Source organism: Pipistrellus kuhlii, unplaced genomic scaffold, assembly GCF_014108245.1.
Source record: "Pipistrellus kuhlii isolate mPipKuh1 unplaced genomic scaffold, mPipKuh1.p scaffold_m20_p_22, whole genome shotgun sequence".
In the NCBI taxonomy this organism is placed as follows: Eukaryota; Metazoa; Chordata; class Mammalia; order Chiroptera; family Vespertilionidae; genus Pipistrellus; species Pipistrellus kuhlii.
The window spans coordinates 7,722,501-7,738,063 of NW_023425521.1; the positions used below are offsets into that span (position 1 = coordinate 7,722,501).

Sequence of the window (15,563 nt, forward strand, 5' to 3'; positions counted from 1 at the left end):
CACTCCAACCACCTGAGCCACACTGGCTATAGTGACTGTTTGCTTTTATAAACAATATTGAATGTTCTGCATATATTATAAAAGCTTCTCTAGAGAATTGTTATTCAGATTGTGGACTGCACGTTTTAAAAGCAGAAAGAGAATATGAGACGGTACAGGTATTAGGATAGGAGATAGTATGACATACAGAAAAAACTAGTTTTGTACAACTTCTGTTTTGGGATATGTATATATTAATTAGATTGAAGTGTAAAATGTATTTCTTACTTTGGTTCATGGGTAAAAAGTTTGCAGATTGCTCTTTCAGAGTTATATACACAACCATAACCTACTACTGAGTGCTCTGTGAAGAGGTGGTACTAGTTTACAGTCCCACTGGTGTTTCTGTTCTACATTTTCCCCAAGAGTGCCCATTTTTTAATTAGATTGTTTCTGGTGTTAAGTTGTATGAGTTCTTTATGAATTTTAGATATTGACCCCTTATCAGATTTATCATTGGCAAATATGTTCTCCCAATTGGTAGGTTGTCTTTTCGTTTTGTTGATGACTTTCTTTGCTATGCAAAACCTTTTTAATTTGATGTAGTCCCATTTGTTTATTTTTCCTTTTATTTCCCTTGCCTACATAGCTATAGCAGAAAAAATATTAGTAAGACCAAAGTCAGAGAGTTTATTTGCCTACATTTTCATTCAGTTTTATGGTTCCAGTTCTTACATTTAGGTCTTTAATCCATTTTAGTTTATGCTTGGATATGGAATAACAAGATGATCTAGTTTCAGAATTTAGATTTTCTATAGATTTAAAAATTAGAACTAAATTATTGTGGTTTTTTTTGGTGTTATTTTAACTTGATAGTTATTAGAAAAATAGAAGTATACTTATATAATTTTTGAGGTATGATATCCTAACAGGAAAAATTGGAAAACCCTTAGTTTGTAGAAATGATACACTGATTTTTAATTACACCTTTTCTTTATTTACAGGTAGGCGAAAACCAAGAGTACATCGGCCTCGTTCTCCAATATTGGAAGAAAAAGACATCCCGCCCCTTGAATTCCCCAAGTCCTCTGAGGATCTCATGGTGCCTAACGAGCAGATAATGAATGTTATTGCCATTTATGAGGTACTGCGGAACTTTGGCACTGTTTTAAGGTTATCTCCTTTTCGCTTTGAGGACTTCTGCGCAGCTTTAGTGAGTCAAGAGCAGTGTACTCTTATGGCAGAGATGCACGTTGTGCTTTTGAAAGCAGTTTTGCGTGAAGAAGACACTTCCAATACTACCTTTGGACCTGCTGATCTGAAAGATAGCGTAAACTCCACGCTGTATTTCATAGACGGAATGACGTGGCCGGAGGTGCTGCGGGTGTATTGCGAGAGTGATAAGGAGTACCATCATGTGCTTCCTTACCAAGAAGCAGAGGACTATCCTTATGGACCAGTAGAGAACAAAATCAAGGTTCTGCAGTTCTTAGTCGATCAGTTTCTTACCACGAATATTGCTCGTGAGGAACTGATGTCGGAAGGGGTGATTCAGTATGACGACCATTGTAGGGTTTGTCACAAACTTGGGGATTTGCTGTGCTGTGAGACATGTTCGGCAGTGTACCATTTGGAATGTGTGAAACCACCTCTTGAGGAGGTGCCAGAGGATGAGTGGCAGTGTGAAGTCTGTGTAGCACATAAGGTGCCTGGAGTGACTGACTGTGTTGCTGAAATCCAAAAAAACAAACCATATATTCGACATGAACCTATTGGATATGACAGAAGTCGGAGGAAATACTGGTTCTTAAACCGAAGACTCATAATGTAAGTAAATCTGGCCTTGATTTTCTTTTTCAGGTTAGTAATGATAACTTCTTTTAATGATATTTGATCCTTTCATTTTAAAAAATGATGTTTATTGTTGAAAATATTACAGATGTCGCCTTATTTTACCCTTCATTGGCCCCCTTCACTCCACTCCCATCCCCTCTCCACATCTTCCCTGCCCTACTGTCTGGTCTTGGTTTTTGTATGTATTTAAAATCAAGCCTGTTTTCTTCATGATGTACCTGAACTGTGCTGCTGGTGTATTCTAAAACTTTGTGATTTAATAATCAGTTGTACAGTTTAATAATTTTTGGCTTGAAGAAATATGCACATTAAAATAGATTTTATCCTTGGATGGCCCAGTGGTTAGAGTGTTGACCCGTGCTTCAATGGATGGTCGAGGATTCCATTCCAGTCAAGGGCCTTATTAATTTTAAACTTTACTGTTTAATGGTGCTGTCTCTAGTTCCTCTTGAGCTGGTCAGATGGCCTAGAGAGGCATTTTCTACTTGGAGCATGACATTTGTAAGGCTTTCTATGCAATAATCAGTGGTTTAGACCTTGATTTTAGGGTTTAGACCAATGTGTAATTATCGGGTCTAGTAATAATTAATGTCGTTTTTAAACATTCGTTTAAAATCTTGCTTGGCGTTGACTTGTACTGACATAACCTTCAAACACGTGGTATCTACAGAACGTGTGAAGTGCAATTAACAAGTTTTGCTTGAAAAAGTTTGTGTTTGGTTTGGTTTTTGTTGCAAAACTAGGGCTAAGAAGATGGCAGATGAAGAGCATATTCGGCACTGCATGCTTTACGAGTTCCAATTAGGAAGAAAAGCAAGTGAGGCTGCAAAAAACATCTGTAGTGCTCTTGGTCAAGATGCAGTTAGCGCCAGAAAATGTCAGCGTTGGTTTGAGAAATTTCGCGAGGGAAATTTTTCGTTAGATGACAAGAGTGGTCGAGGCCGTGTGTCCAATTTTGATCAAGAAGGTCTTCAAGCTCTTTTGGTGCAAAATCCTCAAATTACCCAACAAGAGCTTGCAACAACTTTAAATTGTTCACAAAAAACAATTTCCAATCAATTGCGTGCACTTGGCAAAGTCCAAAAATTTGGAAAATGGGTTCCTCATGAGTTGACCGACAACAACAGTAATCAAAGAGTCACAATTTGCAGTTCGCTCCTCTCTCGTCAAAACCGTTTGCCGTTTTTAGAGCAAATTGTTACCGGAGATGAAGAATGGGGGCTTATGTTAATTTGAAAAGGCGGCCTCAATGGTTGGACAAAAATGAGGCTCCGCAGCCCACGCCAAAACCTGACTTGCATGCGAAAAAAGTGATGTTGTGTGTTTGGTGGAATTTTAAAGGAATTCTTCATTATGAACTTTTACCATCTAACCAAACCATTACAAGTGCAGTGTATAGTGCCCAATTGGAAAGGTTAGCCCAAGCTTTAAGAGAAAAAGAACCCGCGCTGATTAATCAGAAGGGCGTAATTCTTCACCACGATAACTCACGACCGCATACTGCAAGAATCACTGCTGAAAAACTGCGCCAGTTGGAATGGGAAGTTCTCCCTCAACCTGCATAGTCTCCTGATATTGCCCCTTCCAAAACTTTCTTCTTGGAAAAAAATTTAATGAAGAATGCCTCAAAAATGCATTGACCGAATTTTTTGCATCAAAATCACAAGAATTTTACAACAGAGGGATTAAAATGCTTCCTGAGCGTTGGGCACAAGTAGTAGAAAACAACAGCAACTATATTGTTGATTAAATTTTGTTGTATTGTTTAAATAAATTCGATTTTAAAGTATTAGAAAACGACATTAATTATTACTAGACCTAATAGTAGCATTTATTGTGTGCCTAATAGTGTTATAAGCATTTTATATACATTTTTTCCATTAATCCTTGTAGGAACACAATAACGTAGTTACTGTTTTTCTCTGCATTTTAAAAATAAATATGTTTTTTATTTTTTTAGAGAGAGGAAGGGAGAGGAAAATAGAAATATCAGCTGCTGCTTCCTGTATGCCCCATACTGGGGACGTAGCCCACAACTTGAGCATGTGTCCTGATCGGGAATCTAACTGATAATCTCTCGGTTCATGGGTTGATGCTCATCCTCTATAGTAGGGGTGTCGAACTCAATCAGAGAAGGGGCCAAAATCTAAAATCCAGCCTAAATCGCGGGCCGAATGGTTTACTGAACAGTCATAAACTGTCATTGTGATGGAAACGCAGCGGAGTGCAGTGATGACAGCGCGGTGCGGGCCACATTGCAAGGCCTGGCGGGACGGATTTGGCCCGCGGGCCTTGTGTTTGACACATGTGCTCTATAGCACACCAGCCAGGATTGCCTGCATTTTGTAGATGAAGGGACTAAAGCTCTGAAAGTTAAGTAACTTGCCCTAGGATTTGGCTGTTAGAAAGTAGGACCTGGAATATTTTTAAAAATTGATTTTAGGAAGAGAGAGAAAGAGAAACATTGGTTTGTTGTTCCTTGTATGCGTCCTGCTGGGGATTGGACCTGAAATCTTGGTGCAGCAGAGCGATGATTTGCTAACTGAGCTACTCTTCCAGGGCTGGGATTATTTTTAATTCCAACCGTTTATAAAAGTGTTTTCAATAACAAATTTTATACTGTAGCATAGTTTCCAAACCATCATCTTGAGAAGTCGGCAACTCACCTTGAGTGAGCTATTAAAATCAGTGCTTATAACTTATATCAATGGCCTGGGGTGGGAAGGAGATAGTATAATAGTTTTTGCTGCCGAAACCGGTTTGGCTCAGTGGATAGAGCATCTGCCTGCGGACTGAAAGGTCCCAGGTTCCATTCCGGTCAAGGGCATGCACTTTGGTTGCAGGCACATCCCCAGTAGGGGGTGTGCAAGAGGCAGCTGATCAATGATTTTCTCTCTCATTGATGTTTCTAACTCTATCCCACTCTCTTCCTCTCTGCAAGAAATCAATAAAATTATTTTTTTTTTAAATAGTTTTTGCTAATACATGGGCTGGGTATTTTTGAGTTCTTTAAAATTTTGAGACAGGCATTTTTAGAAAATATAAAATAAGTGGCATTCCAAAACTATTTTGTTTCCTGATAAATCTGTATCAGTGTATAAAGCCAGCATTCGGTCAAGCAGGAGAGAACTTTTTTGAATGTTGGTAAATAAGTGCAAACTATTGAAATTACATGAGTCAGAGGACTTCAGACGTTACCTTTGAAGCACCTAAGCATGGATTTGTGCTACATTATTAATGAAATGTATTTTTCTAAATTGAAATTCCTAAAGTTAGATTAAAACATAAGTTATATGTTTGGCAATGAAACTGTATTTAAATGCATTTGCTTTGAAAGGTTAAATCATATTTCCTCAAATTTCTTTTCTTAAATGCATAATGAAATACACAAAATTTAAGATTTCAGACAAATTAGGATATCTTTTTCATGTTTTAACATTTTGATTCTTTTTAAAGTCAAATATGAAACTTTATGTTTTAACATGTTTTAACATTTTGATTTTTTTTTTAAAGTCAAATATGAAACTTTAAATGTCATTGTTAGTGATAATTACCTTACTTGTCAATGACTTAGGCCAGTCTGAAAGATTTTACATCTTTTTAAAGTTAAATTAAAATAATAATCAGTTTAAGTGCCTTCTTGTGGTAGGTTGTATGTGTACTCCTGGTGAAAGTTTGGAAGCCATATGCGTAGTGGTATACTGCTCAGATCACAGAATGGCGATTTGGTGTATTCACTCCCTGGAAGCCCAGAAATTGAAAATGATGATGAATCATGTCTAATGGGGGGCATGTCTAAAACAAAATCTGGCGCAGTGAACAAGTTTAAATTATATTGCTAGTAGTTTGTAAAAATTGTTTTTTCATTATTGCTTTTAATGGTTTAATATTCCTTTAAAAATACATGTGTTTTTTAGGTATAGTTAGTGAAGCATAAAATACATGTGTTTTTTAGGTATAGTTAGGTTCTTTTTAGTTTTCCTGAGGAACCAAGATGTTGGGTAAACAATGGAGAGATTGATTTTGATCCAATATGGGAAAGCCAGTCTTTGTTAACTATTGCTTTCTTTCTATCAATCATTTGCTCTGAAATTGGGACTGTCAGTAAAATAGTAATTGCAAAATTAGGGAAATTGACTTTTTCCTGTCACTCTCCATTATGAATTTATGAACACAGCATTTAAAAACTCTGTATTTTTTCATTTGCCAAATAAACTAAATTATGTTTTTTAATTTACACAGCTTTCTGTCTGTATCTCCCCATTCTATAATAGCTGTAAGCCACCTATTTACTTGTTGGCTAAGCTGCCATGAAACCTATATCTATTACCCTTCTGTCCATGTCCAGCAGCCTTCTGGACATATTCACACAGGCACCTCAAACATAACATGTCTAAAATGTAATCACCATCCCTTCATTCAGTGTTCCCATCTTAACAAATGGGATCACCGTCATAGCTGCTGCTCAAGCTAGAAGCCTGTCCTACATTGTCCATGCCGCTCTCCTAGCTTATGGTGGGTGCTGGCACTCCCTGATGCTTCTTGGCTCATAGACAGAAGCATCACTTGAATCTCTGCCTGTTACCTTCACATCACCCTCTCTCTCTGTCTCTCTTATGAGGACACCAGGCATTGGAGTTAAGGCTTATATTAAGTCCAGAGATCCTTAGCTAATTATGTCTTCCAAGACCCTGTTTCCAAATAAGGTCACATTCTAAGGTTTCAAGTGGACATGAATTTCTTAGTTTCTGTAGGCTTTAGAGAGGAAACTAAAACTTAATATTAGTTATTAATATCTTACCTTGCCAGAGTAAAAAAAAAGAACTTAAAAATGTAGACATATGTATGTTTGCTTATGAATATAATTTTTTGGCAAAGGTTTTCATCCCAACCATCCTTTCCTGCCATCCGGTGAGCTCTTTGTGCTGATTAGTGTCTGTAGGGACGCCCGGTCAGTTTGGACGTACACAAAGAACATTGTAGGGACAGAACTTCTGTAGAAACCACATCTTAACTCCAAAATCAAATATACGTACAAAACGTTTATATAGGAAAGCTGCTGTTGTCACTTAATGTGGCACATAAGAACTATTGTTTTTATTCTGCTCATCAAAGATGATACTTAACACTGACAATATATTTTTTTCTTGTAGCTACATGTAGAGGGACAAATTCTTTAAAAGCATAAAGCAGAAAAACAGAATGAATAATAACTGCTAATGCTTTCAAAGAAAACTTGTTTTAATATTTATGAGCCCTAGGCACATTTATACAAGGTATATACCATATTTTTCTGACCATAAGACACTCCGGACCATAAGACGCACCAGTTTTTAGAGAAGGGAAATGAAGAAAAAAAGATTCTGAAACAAATAGTGTCCTAAAATATTTTATGTGCATTAAAACCCAACATCACAGTCATAAACACATATAATCAACCCTGTAAAGTAAACAGCAGCATTTAGAACCATTTTAGAGCCGGGCAAGCACACAGAGACCACACAGAGCCGGGAAAGTAAAAAAACTTTTTTTAAAAAGTATATGTGTAGGCTATATTTGGACCATAAGATGCAGGGACTTTTTCCCCCCTCTTCTGGGGGAAAAAAAGTGCGTCTTATGGTCCGAAAAATACGGTAAGTATTAAAACAGGTTTTCCTGTGGAGGGCACATGTCCAGGTAGCGGGTTCAGTCCTCAGTAGGGGCTGTGACAGAGACAGCCGATCTGTGATTCTCTCTCATCATGGATGTTTCTATCTCTCCCTCCCTCTCCCTTCCTCTCTGAAGTCAATAAAAATATATTTTTTAAAAAAGAAAAAAATTGTCAGTGTTAAATATCATCTTTGATGAGCAGAATAAAAAAATAGTTCTTGTGTCCCACATTTTTAGAGAGACATTGACGAACATTAGGTTAATGACTGGAAAAATAAGGAATGATTTAAATATTGAAGCAAATTTGTCCTGAAAAGGAAAAAAAAGGTAAAATTATAGATGTTGTAAAAGATTCAAAAGACTATGTGTGTGGAGGACATGTTAGGTTTATTTTACTTAATTTCAAGCAGGCAGAACCAGGACTAATTGGTGGATACATTAAGTTTGCATCATCCTATCTAATAAAGCGTGAATATGCTAATTGACTGTCACGCCCTCACAAATACTGCAGCACCCACAGTCAATAAGGAGGTAATATGCTAATTGACTGCCATGCCTTCAAAGATGGCGGTGCCCAGTCCTCTCAGCCCCACCGGGGTGGCACGTGTGCAGCACAGCCAGGCCCACCCCCAGGTGGTTCCGGCCGCTCCGTGCACCTGCCACTGGAGACTCCCAGTCCCCCCAGCCGCCCAGGGCTGGCCCGAGGCACAGGCAAGCCTGAGGCTCCGGTAACCAAGGGCAGGCGGAGGCTTGCACTGCCAGCAGTGGCAGCACAGAGGTGTGGTGGGGATGTCACCTTCCCCTAATCTCTGGGTCACCTCTCTCCCCTTAGGGCTCCTGGACTATCAGAGGGGGCAGGCTGGGTTGAGGGAACCCCCTCCAGGGCATGAATTTTTATGCACCAGGTCTTTAGTCTCATTATAAGGAGAACCTTTCTAAAAGAGCAATTCCAATTTAAAACAGACTGCCATATGAAGTAGTGAGTTCGATGCTAAAATGAAGATTAAAATTACAAGTAAATGTTCTTTGTTCAAGTGGAAATTCTGCAGATGCCAGCATGGACTAAGACAGTCAGCAGTTAGGGACCCTTTCAATAGTCTCTGAATTGCTTGGGGAAAAAAGGACAGAATCTCTATTTACTTATACTTATTTTCATAGCATTTTATTTAAAAAATTTTAAAATTTATTGTTTGATTTTTAGAGAGAGGAAGGGAGAGAGAGAGAGAAACATTGACTTGTTCCACTTATTTATGCATTCATTGGTTGATTCTTTTATGTGCCCTGACTTTGGATGGAACCTGAAACCTTGGCATGTCGGGGATGATGTTCTAATGAACTGTGTTATCTGGTCATGGCTCCATACTATCTCATTTTAATATTGATACCTTATAAATTATATTTTCTACTCCAAAAACATTTTTATTGATTTTTTTTTTCCCTTAGAGAGATGGAAACATCGATGAGAGAGAGACATTAACATTGATCGGCTGCCTCCTGCATGCTTCCCTGCTGGGGATTGAGCCTGCAACACAGTCATGTGACCTCGGGTGCAAAAGTCAGTGCTCAACCACTAAGCCTCACCAACCTGGCCCAAAAACATTTTTATGTAGAATTTTTTTGGTTCTACTGAAATGTGTTGGTATTTCTGAATAAAGAGAGAAAGGCAATAATTATGGAAAGAATTTACCGTCTTTTATAACGGAAAATCCTTAAAGATTGATATTTTAGAAAATAAAAGATCAGGCAGTGCTATAACTTATGCTCAGTCAAAGCTCACTAAGTATTTTCTGATTTGATATTATCACTTAATTGGACTTTTGATTTGGTATTGCTGTTTGAAAGCTGTTTGTTAATATTTTTGATTAGAGAACTCTGACATCTTTAGCATTGTAAATTGGAATAAGACTATTATCATTGCTCAGTCATAAAAAGTTAGTAGAAATACCCATTATAGAGTGAAATTTAGAGCAGATTTAAAAAATGATCTTTAGGAATTGTAACAAGTTTCCAACATAAATATACTAATCTCATATGCCAGCAGATGCTGATTTGAAAAATCAAAGCTAGATACTAAAGGAACTATTTATTAATCTTTTTAAAATTTCTCATTTAAAATTAAAAAATTTTTAAATAATTTTGGTAGTCTTCTATTTATCCATGATTTACTATATCCTTCCTTTCTTCAGAATACCTTAATGATTAAGTCCTGAAATTCTGCTAATTTTTTATTTATTTACTACCTTAATATAGTAATATTTTATATTTATTAATCATTAATAATGTGTCCAGGCACTAAAATGGAACCTTATTATCATGTTTTTTATTGTAGCCTCGAAACGGGTACTGTACAGTAAAGAAAATGCCTCAGAGGCTCAGAAAGGTGATGTCTTACCCACGTTCACATATTTCATAAGTGACTCAAAGCCCAGTTCTTTCAACTCCATGAATTTGCCTTTGAGTAGACAGCAAAGTTGGATTCTTTCTCATCAAGTACCTCACATGCACTCCTGAATTTGTTTTGAATGAGAGAAGAAATTCCATCACATGTGTTTTTCTAAGTCTGGTCCTAACATTAATTAATTTGCTGGTTTTGAGTTAGTGACTATTCCTGTTGAAGTTTCTGTCTCTATTACAAGTGAATGGGACCTTGAAAAAGATTTAAACAGGAAAGGTAGCTAGCTAGCTGCTCCTCTTCTCTCCAGTTTGAGCTTTGTCCATAAGAAAAGAGTGATGAGACATCATTGCTCTTTTGGGATGATTTCCTCAAGGACCAGAATTTAGCAGACCATTTCATCATTTTGATGGAAATGCTTCCAAATTACATTGTAAAGTGGACCTGCTTTGTACCTGCCATGTGCAGTTTGTTTGTTTATTTATTTATTTATTTATTTATTTAAAAATATATTTTATTGATTTTTGTACAGAGAGGAAGGGAGAGAGATAGAGAGTCAGAAACATCAATGAGAGAGTCATCCACCAGCCGCCTTTTGCATACCCCCTACTAGGGATATGCCCACAACCAAGGTACATGCCCTTGACCGGAATCGAACCCGGGACCCTTCAGTCCCCAAGCCGACGCTCTATCCATTGAGCCAAACCGGTCCCGGTCTGCCATGTGCAGTTTAAATATTTCTGGTTAAAATTCTGCTCATCATATGTTATAGTGATGATCTTAATCTTAAAGTCGATTGAAGTATAACCAAGATTGTCCTCCACCAAGTAATCACAGATTCTGAATTTTGAGATCCTGTTTCTTGTCATGCTTTTATATATATCCTACTTTGCTGTTGTACTAATACCTCTCCCCTCTACTACTCATAAATTCTTTTGTCCTAAGCTGCAGTGGGCTGGAAATAAAAATAATTAGAGTTTGCTGAAATAAAATAAGAAAACTTGAGTTGAATGAGACTTGAGGGGATCTCTTGTGAGCAAATCTATTGAGCTTTAGTGCACAAACTTTGTGTCACATATTTTAATTTTCTTTCTTTAAATATATTTTTGTTGATTTCAGAGAGGAAGGGAGAGGGAGTGAGAGATAGAAACATCAATGATGAGAGAGAATCACAGATTGGTTGCCTCCTGCACACCACCCACTGGGGTTGAGCCCACAACCTAGACATGTAGCCTTGACCGGAATTGAACCTGGGACCCATCAGTCCTCAAGTCAACCCAGTCCACTGAGCCAAACCAGCTAGGGCACATATTTTAATTTTCATTGAATTGGTGAAGTTGTCAGATAAGTGCCAGTATGTCTAATATAGGAAATGTTTTTGTACCTTTTTTTAAACAGAGAAGAAGATACAGAAAATGAAAATGAAAAGAAAATTTGGTACTACAGTACAAAGGTCCAGCTTGCAGAATTAATTGACTGTCTAGACAAAGATTACTGGGAAGCAGAACTCTGCAAAATTCTGGAAGAAATGCGTGAAGAAATCCACCGGCACATGGATATAACCGAAGACTTGACCAATAAGGCTAGGGGTAGTAATAAATCCTTTCTGGCGGCAGCTAATGGTAAGAGAGAAATTTTCTCATTTTACTTTTTGTTAAATTTAACATAAACGCTTGTAATGAAATCACTACAAAATCTGAAAATGTATTTCAAATGTGTGCATATATATTTTAAAATATATTTTTGTTGATTTCAGAGAGGAAGGGGAGAGAGACATCAGTGATCCGAGATAATCATTGATCGGCTGCCTCCTGTGTGTCCCACACCGGGGATGGAGCCTCTTGAACCCTGACCTTCTGGTTCATAGATCGATGCTCAGCCACTGAGCCATGTGGTTCAGGCCAAATGTCTATATTTTACCTGAATTCTCCATATTTCATTTTCCCAGGGGAACCATGTCCATTTTGACATAAATTAGGGATGCTATGCATTTTTTGAAGTTTTGTATCTTGTCCTGGTCATTACTAATCAACTACTGCCCAAGAAAAAAGAGGATTAGAGCCCTTAGTGGCTTAATGATTATTTATTTATTTATTTATTTATTTTTTCCAGAACAATTATCAAACTTCAGGGGCGAAATGTGATTTCTAAATGGGTCTTTGTTTTCTCATTTTATAGTGGAAGACTAAAGGTTAAGTAGCTTGCCCAGGGTCACAAAGCTAATTCAAGTCAGATCTTTCCTAGGTCATGGGACCGTTAGTTTTTAAAAAAATATATTTTATTGATTTTTTTACAGAGATTAAGGGGGAGAGAGAGAGTTAGAAACATCGATGAGAGAGGAACATCGATCGGCTGCCTCCTGTACACCTCCTACTGGGAATGTGCCCATAGCCCAGGTACATGCCCTTGACTGGAATCAAACCTGGGACCTTTCAGTCCGCAGGCCAACACTCTATCTACTGAGCCAAACCAGTTAGGGCAGAACCTCTAGGTTTTTGATCACTCTACCACTCTAGCATGTTGCCCAAACTGTGTGTCTGTGTCAGCTAACAGTTTTTCTCAGATGTCAGATAATATTATAAAATCTATAATCAAATTTCAATTTCTTAAAATAAAATAAAAATAAAAAGTAGAACCTAAATTGATATGTATTTTCTAGAAGTGAAGATAACCAAATTGGTTGAATTCTTTAAACATCAAAATTTTATTGATGCACTTGATCCTTATTTCATAGTTGTAATGCTTTTTAAAAGATTTAACTTTAATAACTTGAAACTCTTAAGTGGCATTTGTAGTACTTTTATAATTGGTATATATAGAAACAAAGTTTTTTGTTTTTATTTTAGAAGAGATTTTGGAATCCATAAGAGCAAAAAAGGGAGAGATCGATATTGTTAAAAACCCAGAAGAAATAGAAAAGGACAACAGTGAGACCGAGAATAACTCCAAAGATGCTGAGAAAACTAGAGAGGAGCTTGAAGACCAGTCTCTGGAGAAAGACAATGACAGCAAGACACCAGATGATGATCCTGAGCAAGGAAAATCTGAGGGTAAAAAAATTACTTGTTAAAAAAAATATTTGATCAGTGTTACTTTGAAATCTCCAGTTTTACCTGCAAAATGAAAACAGATCACTTTATATAAGCAACTATTTAATTTTGTGTTTCTAAAGAGAGTAGGATATCCTTCCCTCTTATAACATAAATAATCACTGTACTGACTTATATATTGATCTAATTGCTATAATGTTATGCTCATATCTCTATTTCTACTTCCTAATAAGGTGCCATTTCCCTGTGAGATTTGTTGGTGAAAAATCATTATTTTAATACCAGAATATGCACTTTTGTATGTGATAAAATCTGTACATTTTCATATTAATTACTTTAACATTCTTAGCATGTTAAGTATTCTTAAATATTTTTTGGATTATCTACTGCAAAAATAGCCCAGAATCTGATTGCTTCAAAATGGCCATAAAATAAAAGCAGATATTTTGGTGATCATTTATTAACAGTTGATTGAATGCGGCCATAATGTCCTAAAGCAATTTTAAAGGATATCTTTAAAGTTTTGTTGTGCATTTTACTATAGAGCCAACAGAAGTTGGGGATAAAGGTAACTCTGAGTCAGCAAATCTTGGCGACAACACAACAAATGCTTCTTCAGAAGAGACTAGTCCCTCTGAAGGGAAGAGTCCTGAGGGGTGTCTCTCAGAAACCCATGATAGCAGCAACATGGCAGAGAAGAAGGTGGCATCTGAGCTGCCCCCGGATGTGCCAGGTACAGAGGGCAGTGTATCAGTGCCTCTGTAATGGGGGGATCCTTCCCTTTAAAGCTGAATGTCACCTAAAACTTTAAAGTACGTGTTCATTCATGCTGCTTGCTTACATTCCATACGTGCCATCCCTGATTGCTAAATTGTCATCTAACATTTGGAGTTTGACAAATGTCCTTGCAGTTAGTGCTCGAAATGCATCATAATCTTCATGCTTTTTAAAGTTCATTTAGATGTTTTTGTCTAATAAACTTATTGTATGTTTCATCACCAGACCATAGTGACAGATATTTTAGTTTTCACTACTTACACACTAATGGCTTAGTGTTGAATATTTGATCATCGCAGTTCTGTATGTGCTAACTGATTAATTTCGTGTTTGCATGTGCTCATATAGTTTTTCTTTTTAATATTTCAAACTATAAAATCATATTAGAAAGACATTGTCATAAAACATTTTTGTAAGATATATTTGACATAAAAATCTAAGTTAATAAAAGAGTTCCTATTCTAAACTTTTTATAATTTAAATTATCCTGAAAATAAGTTATATTACACCAAGAATGTCATTATGCCTTTCTTTTTGCATTTTTTAAAAGTGAAAAATAATTTTTATTATAGGAGCCATACTAGTATGTGTTTTTTTGAAATACAAATTAGGAAATTTAGATAAACAAGAAAATAAACTCTGCTAATTCCACTAAAAATCAAGAATTATAAATAATAAGGTTGATGGAAATTCTGAAAGATTTTTTATAAAAATTTCACACAATTCTCTTCTCTCTCTCCCCTCTCCTTTATTTTAGTTATTCTGGTAGGAATGTAGGGATATCTTATCCTGGTTTGAGGATGTAAAGCACTTCTTTGTGTGTGTATATATATATGTATGTACATATGTATATGGATATATAGCTTATTTGGTTATCTTTCATGAAGTGCTGGTGGGTTCCTTTGTTCATTTTCTTTTTTTAGATTTTTAGATTTTTTTTTAAGAGAAAGAGAGAGAAACGTTAATTGGCTGCACTTGCATGCTCCTGCCATGGGAGCCATGTCCCCTGATGGGATTCAGACTGGCAGCCATTCAGTGCATGGGAGTGCATGGGGTGGCATCCAACCAGTGAGCCACACCGGCCAGGGCTCCTGTGTTCACTGTCTGTTAAGTGGTCTCTTTTTGTTTGTGGTTTCATGGGGGAGGGTAAATCCAGCCCCTCTGTTCCACTTGACTGGAAGTAGAAGTTGCTACATTTAATTTTTTATGTTAACCCAATCTCATACATTTGTTTCATTTAAGTTATGCCTTTAGATTTAATGTCTGAGATTAGGAAAATAAAAATAGTAAATGAAAATTTATTTTCATAACTATTTATAATTGCTTTAAAAATTTTCCCCTGGACATAATGAAACTAGCATCTACAAAATTGAACTACAAGAGCTTACTGATTTTAACCTATTAACTTTTTTGTGATAATGACATCTTGAAATACACTATTTGGCTGTAGTTTTGTTGTTTTTAATTGATTTCTGAGAGAAAAGGCGAGGGAGAGAGAAAGACATCAGTGATGAGGGAGAATCATTGATTGACTGCCACCTGCATGCCCCACACTGGGGATCCAGCTGGCATCCGGGACATGTGCCCTGGCCATGATCTCCTGGTTCAAAGGTGGACACTCAACCACTGAGCCAGGCCGTGGCTTTAGTTTTAATTATATTGTAAGATAAATTCAGTGGATAAGAAGCTATTGATTCTGAATGCTCAACTAACGTATTTCCCATATATTTTACCTCATTGATTTGATCAGTAATGGCTTTGGTAGGTTCTGCAGTTAAATACTCTTCTTTATTGTTTTCTTTAAGGTGTTTTGTTTAGTTTCTAATCATATACATTCTGGTTATTTTACCCCCCCTCCTTTT

General features: G+C 36.7%; 1 protein-coding gene across 17 annotated transcripts in view; it reads left to right on the plus strand.

Annotated features, from left to right (window-relative positions):
• The window catches only part of BPTF (bromodomain PHD finger transcription factor), a 105,352-nt gene that overhangs the window by 19,117 nt on the left and 70,672 nt on the right, over window positions 1-15,563 (plus strand). For 14 of the 17 annotated variants that reach the window (XM_036450876.2, XM_045586298.1, XM_036450882.2 and 11 more), the window contains exons 2-5: window positions 984-1,806; window positions 11,273-11,496; window positions 12,721-12,924; window positions 13,469-13,657. In XM_036450876.2, the coding sequence (XP_036306769.1) occupies window positions 984-1,806; window positions 11,273-11,496; window positions 12,721-12,924; window positions 13,469-13,657 (1,440 nt within the window). The remainder of the gene's footprint in view (window positions 1-983; window positions 1,807-11,272; window positions 11,497-12,720; window positions 12,925-13,468; window positions 13,658-15,563) is intronic. The other 3 variants (XM_036450884.2, XM_036450885.2, XM_036450890.2) reach the window with 1 other exon arrangement.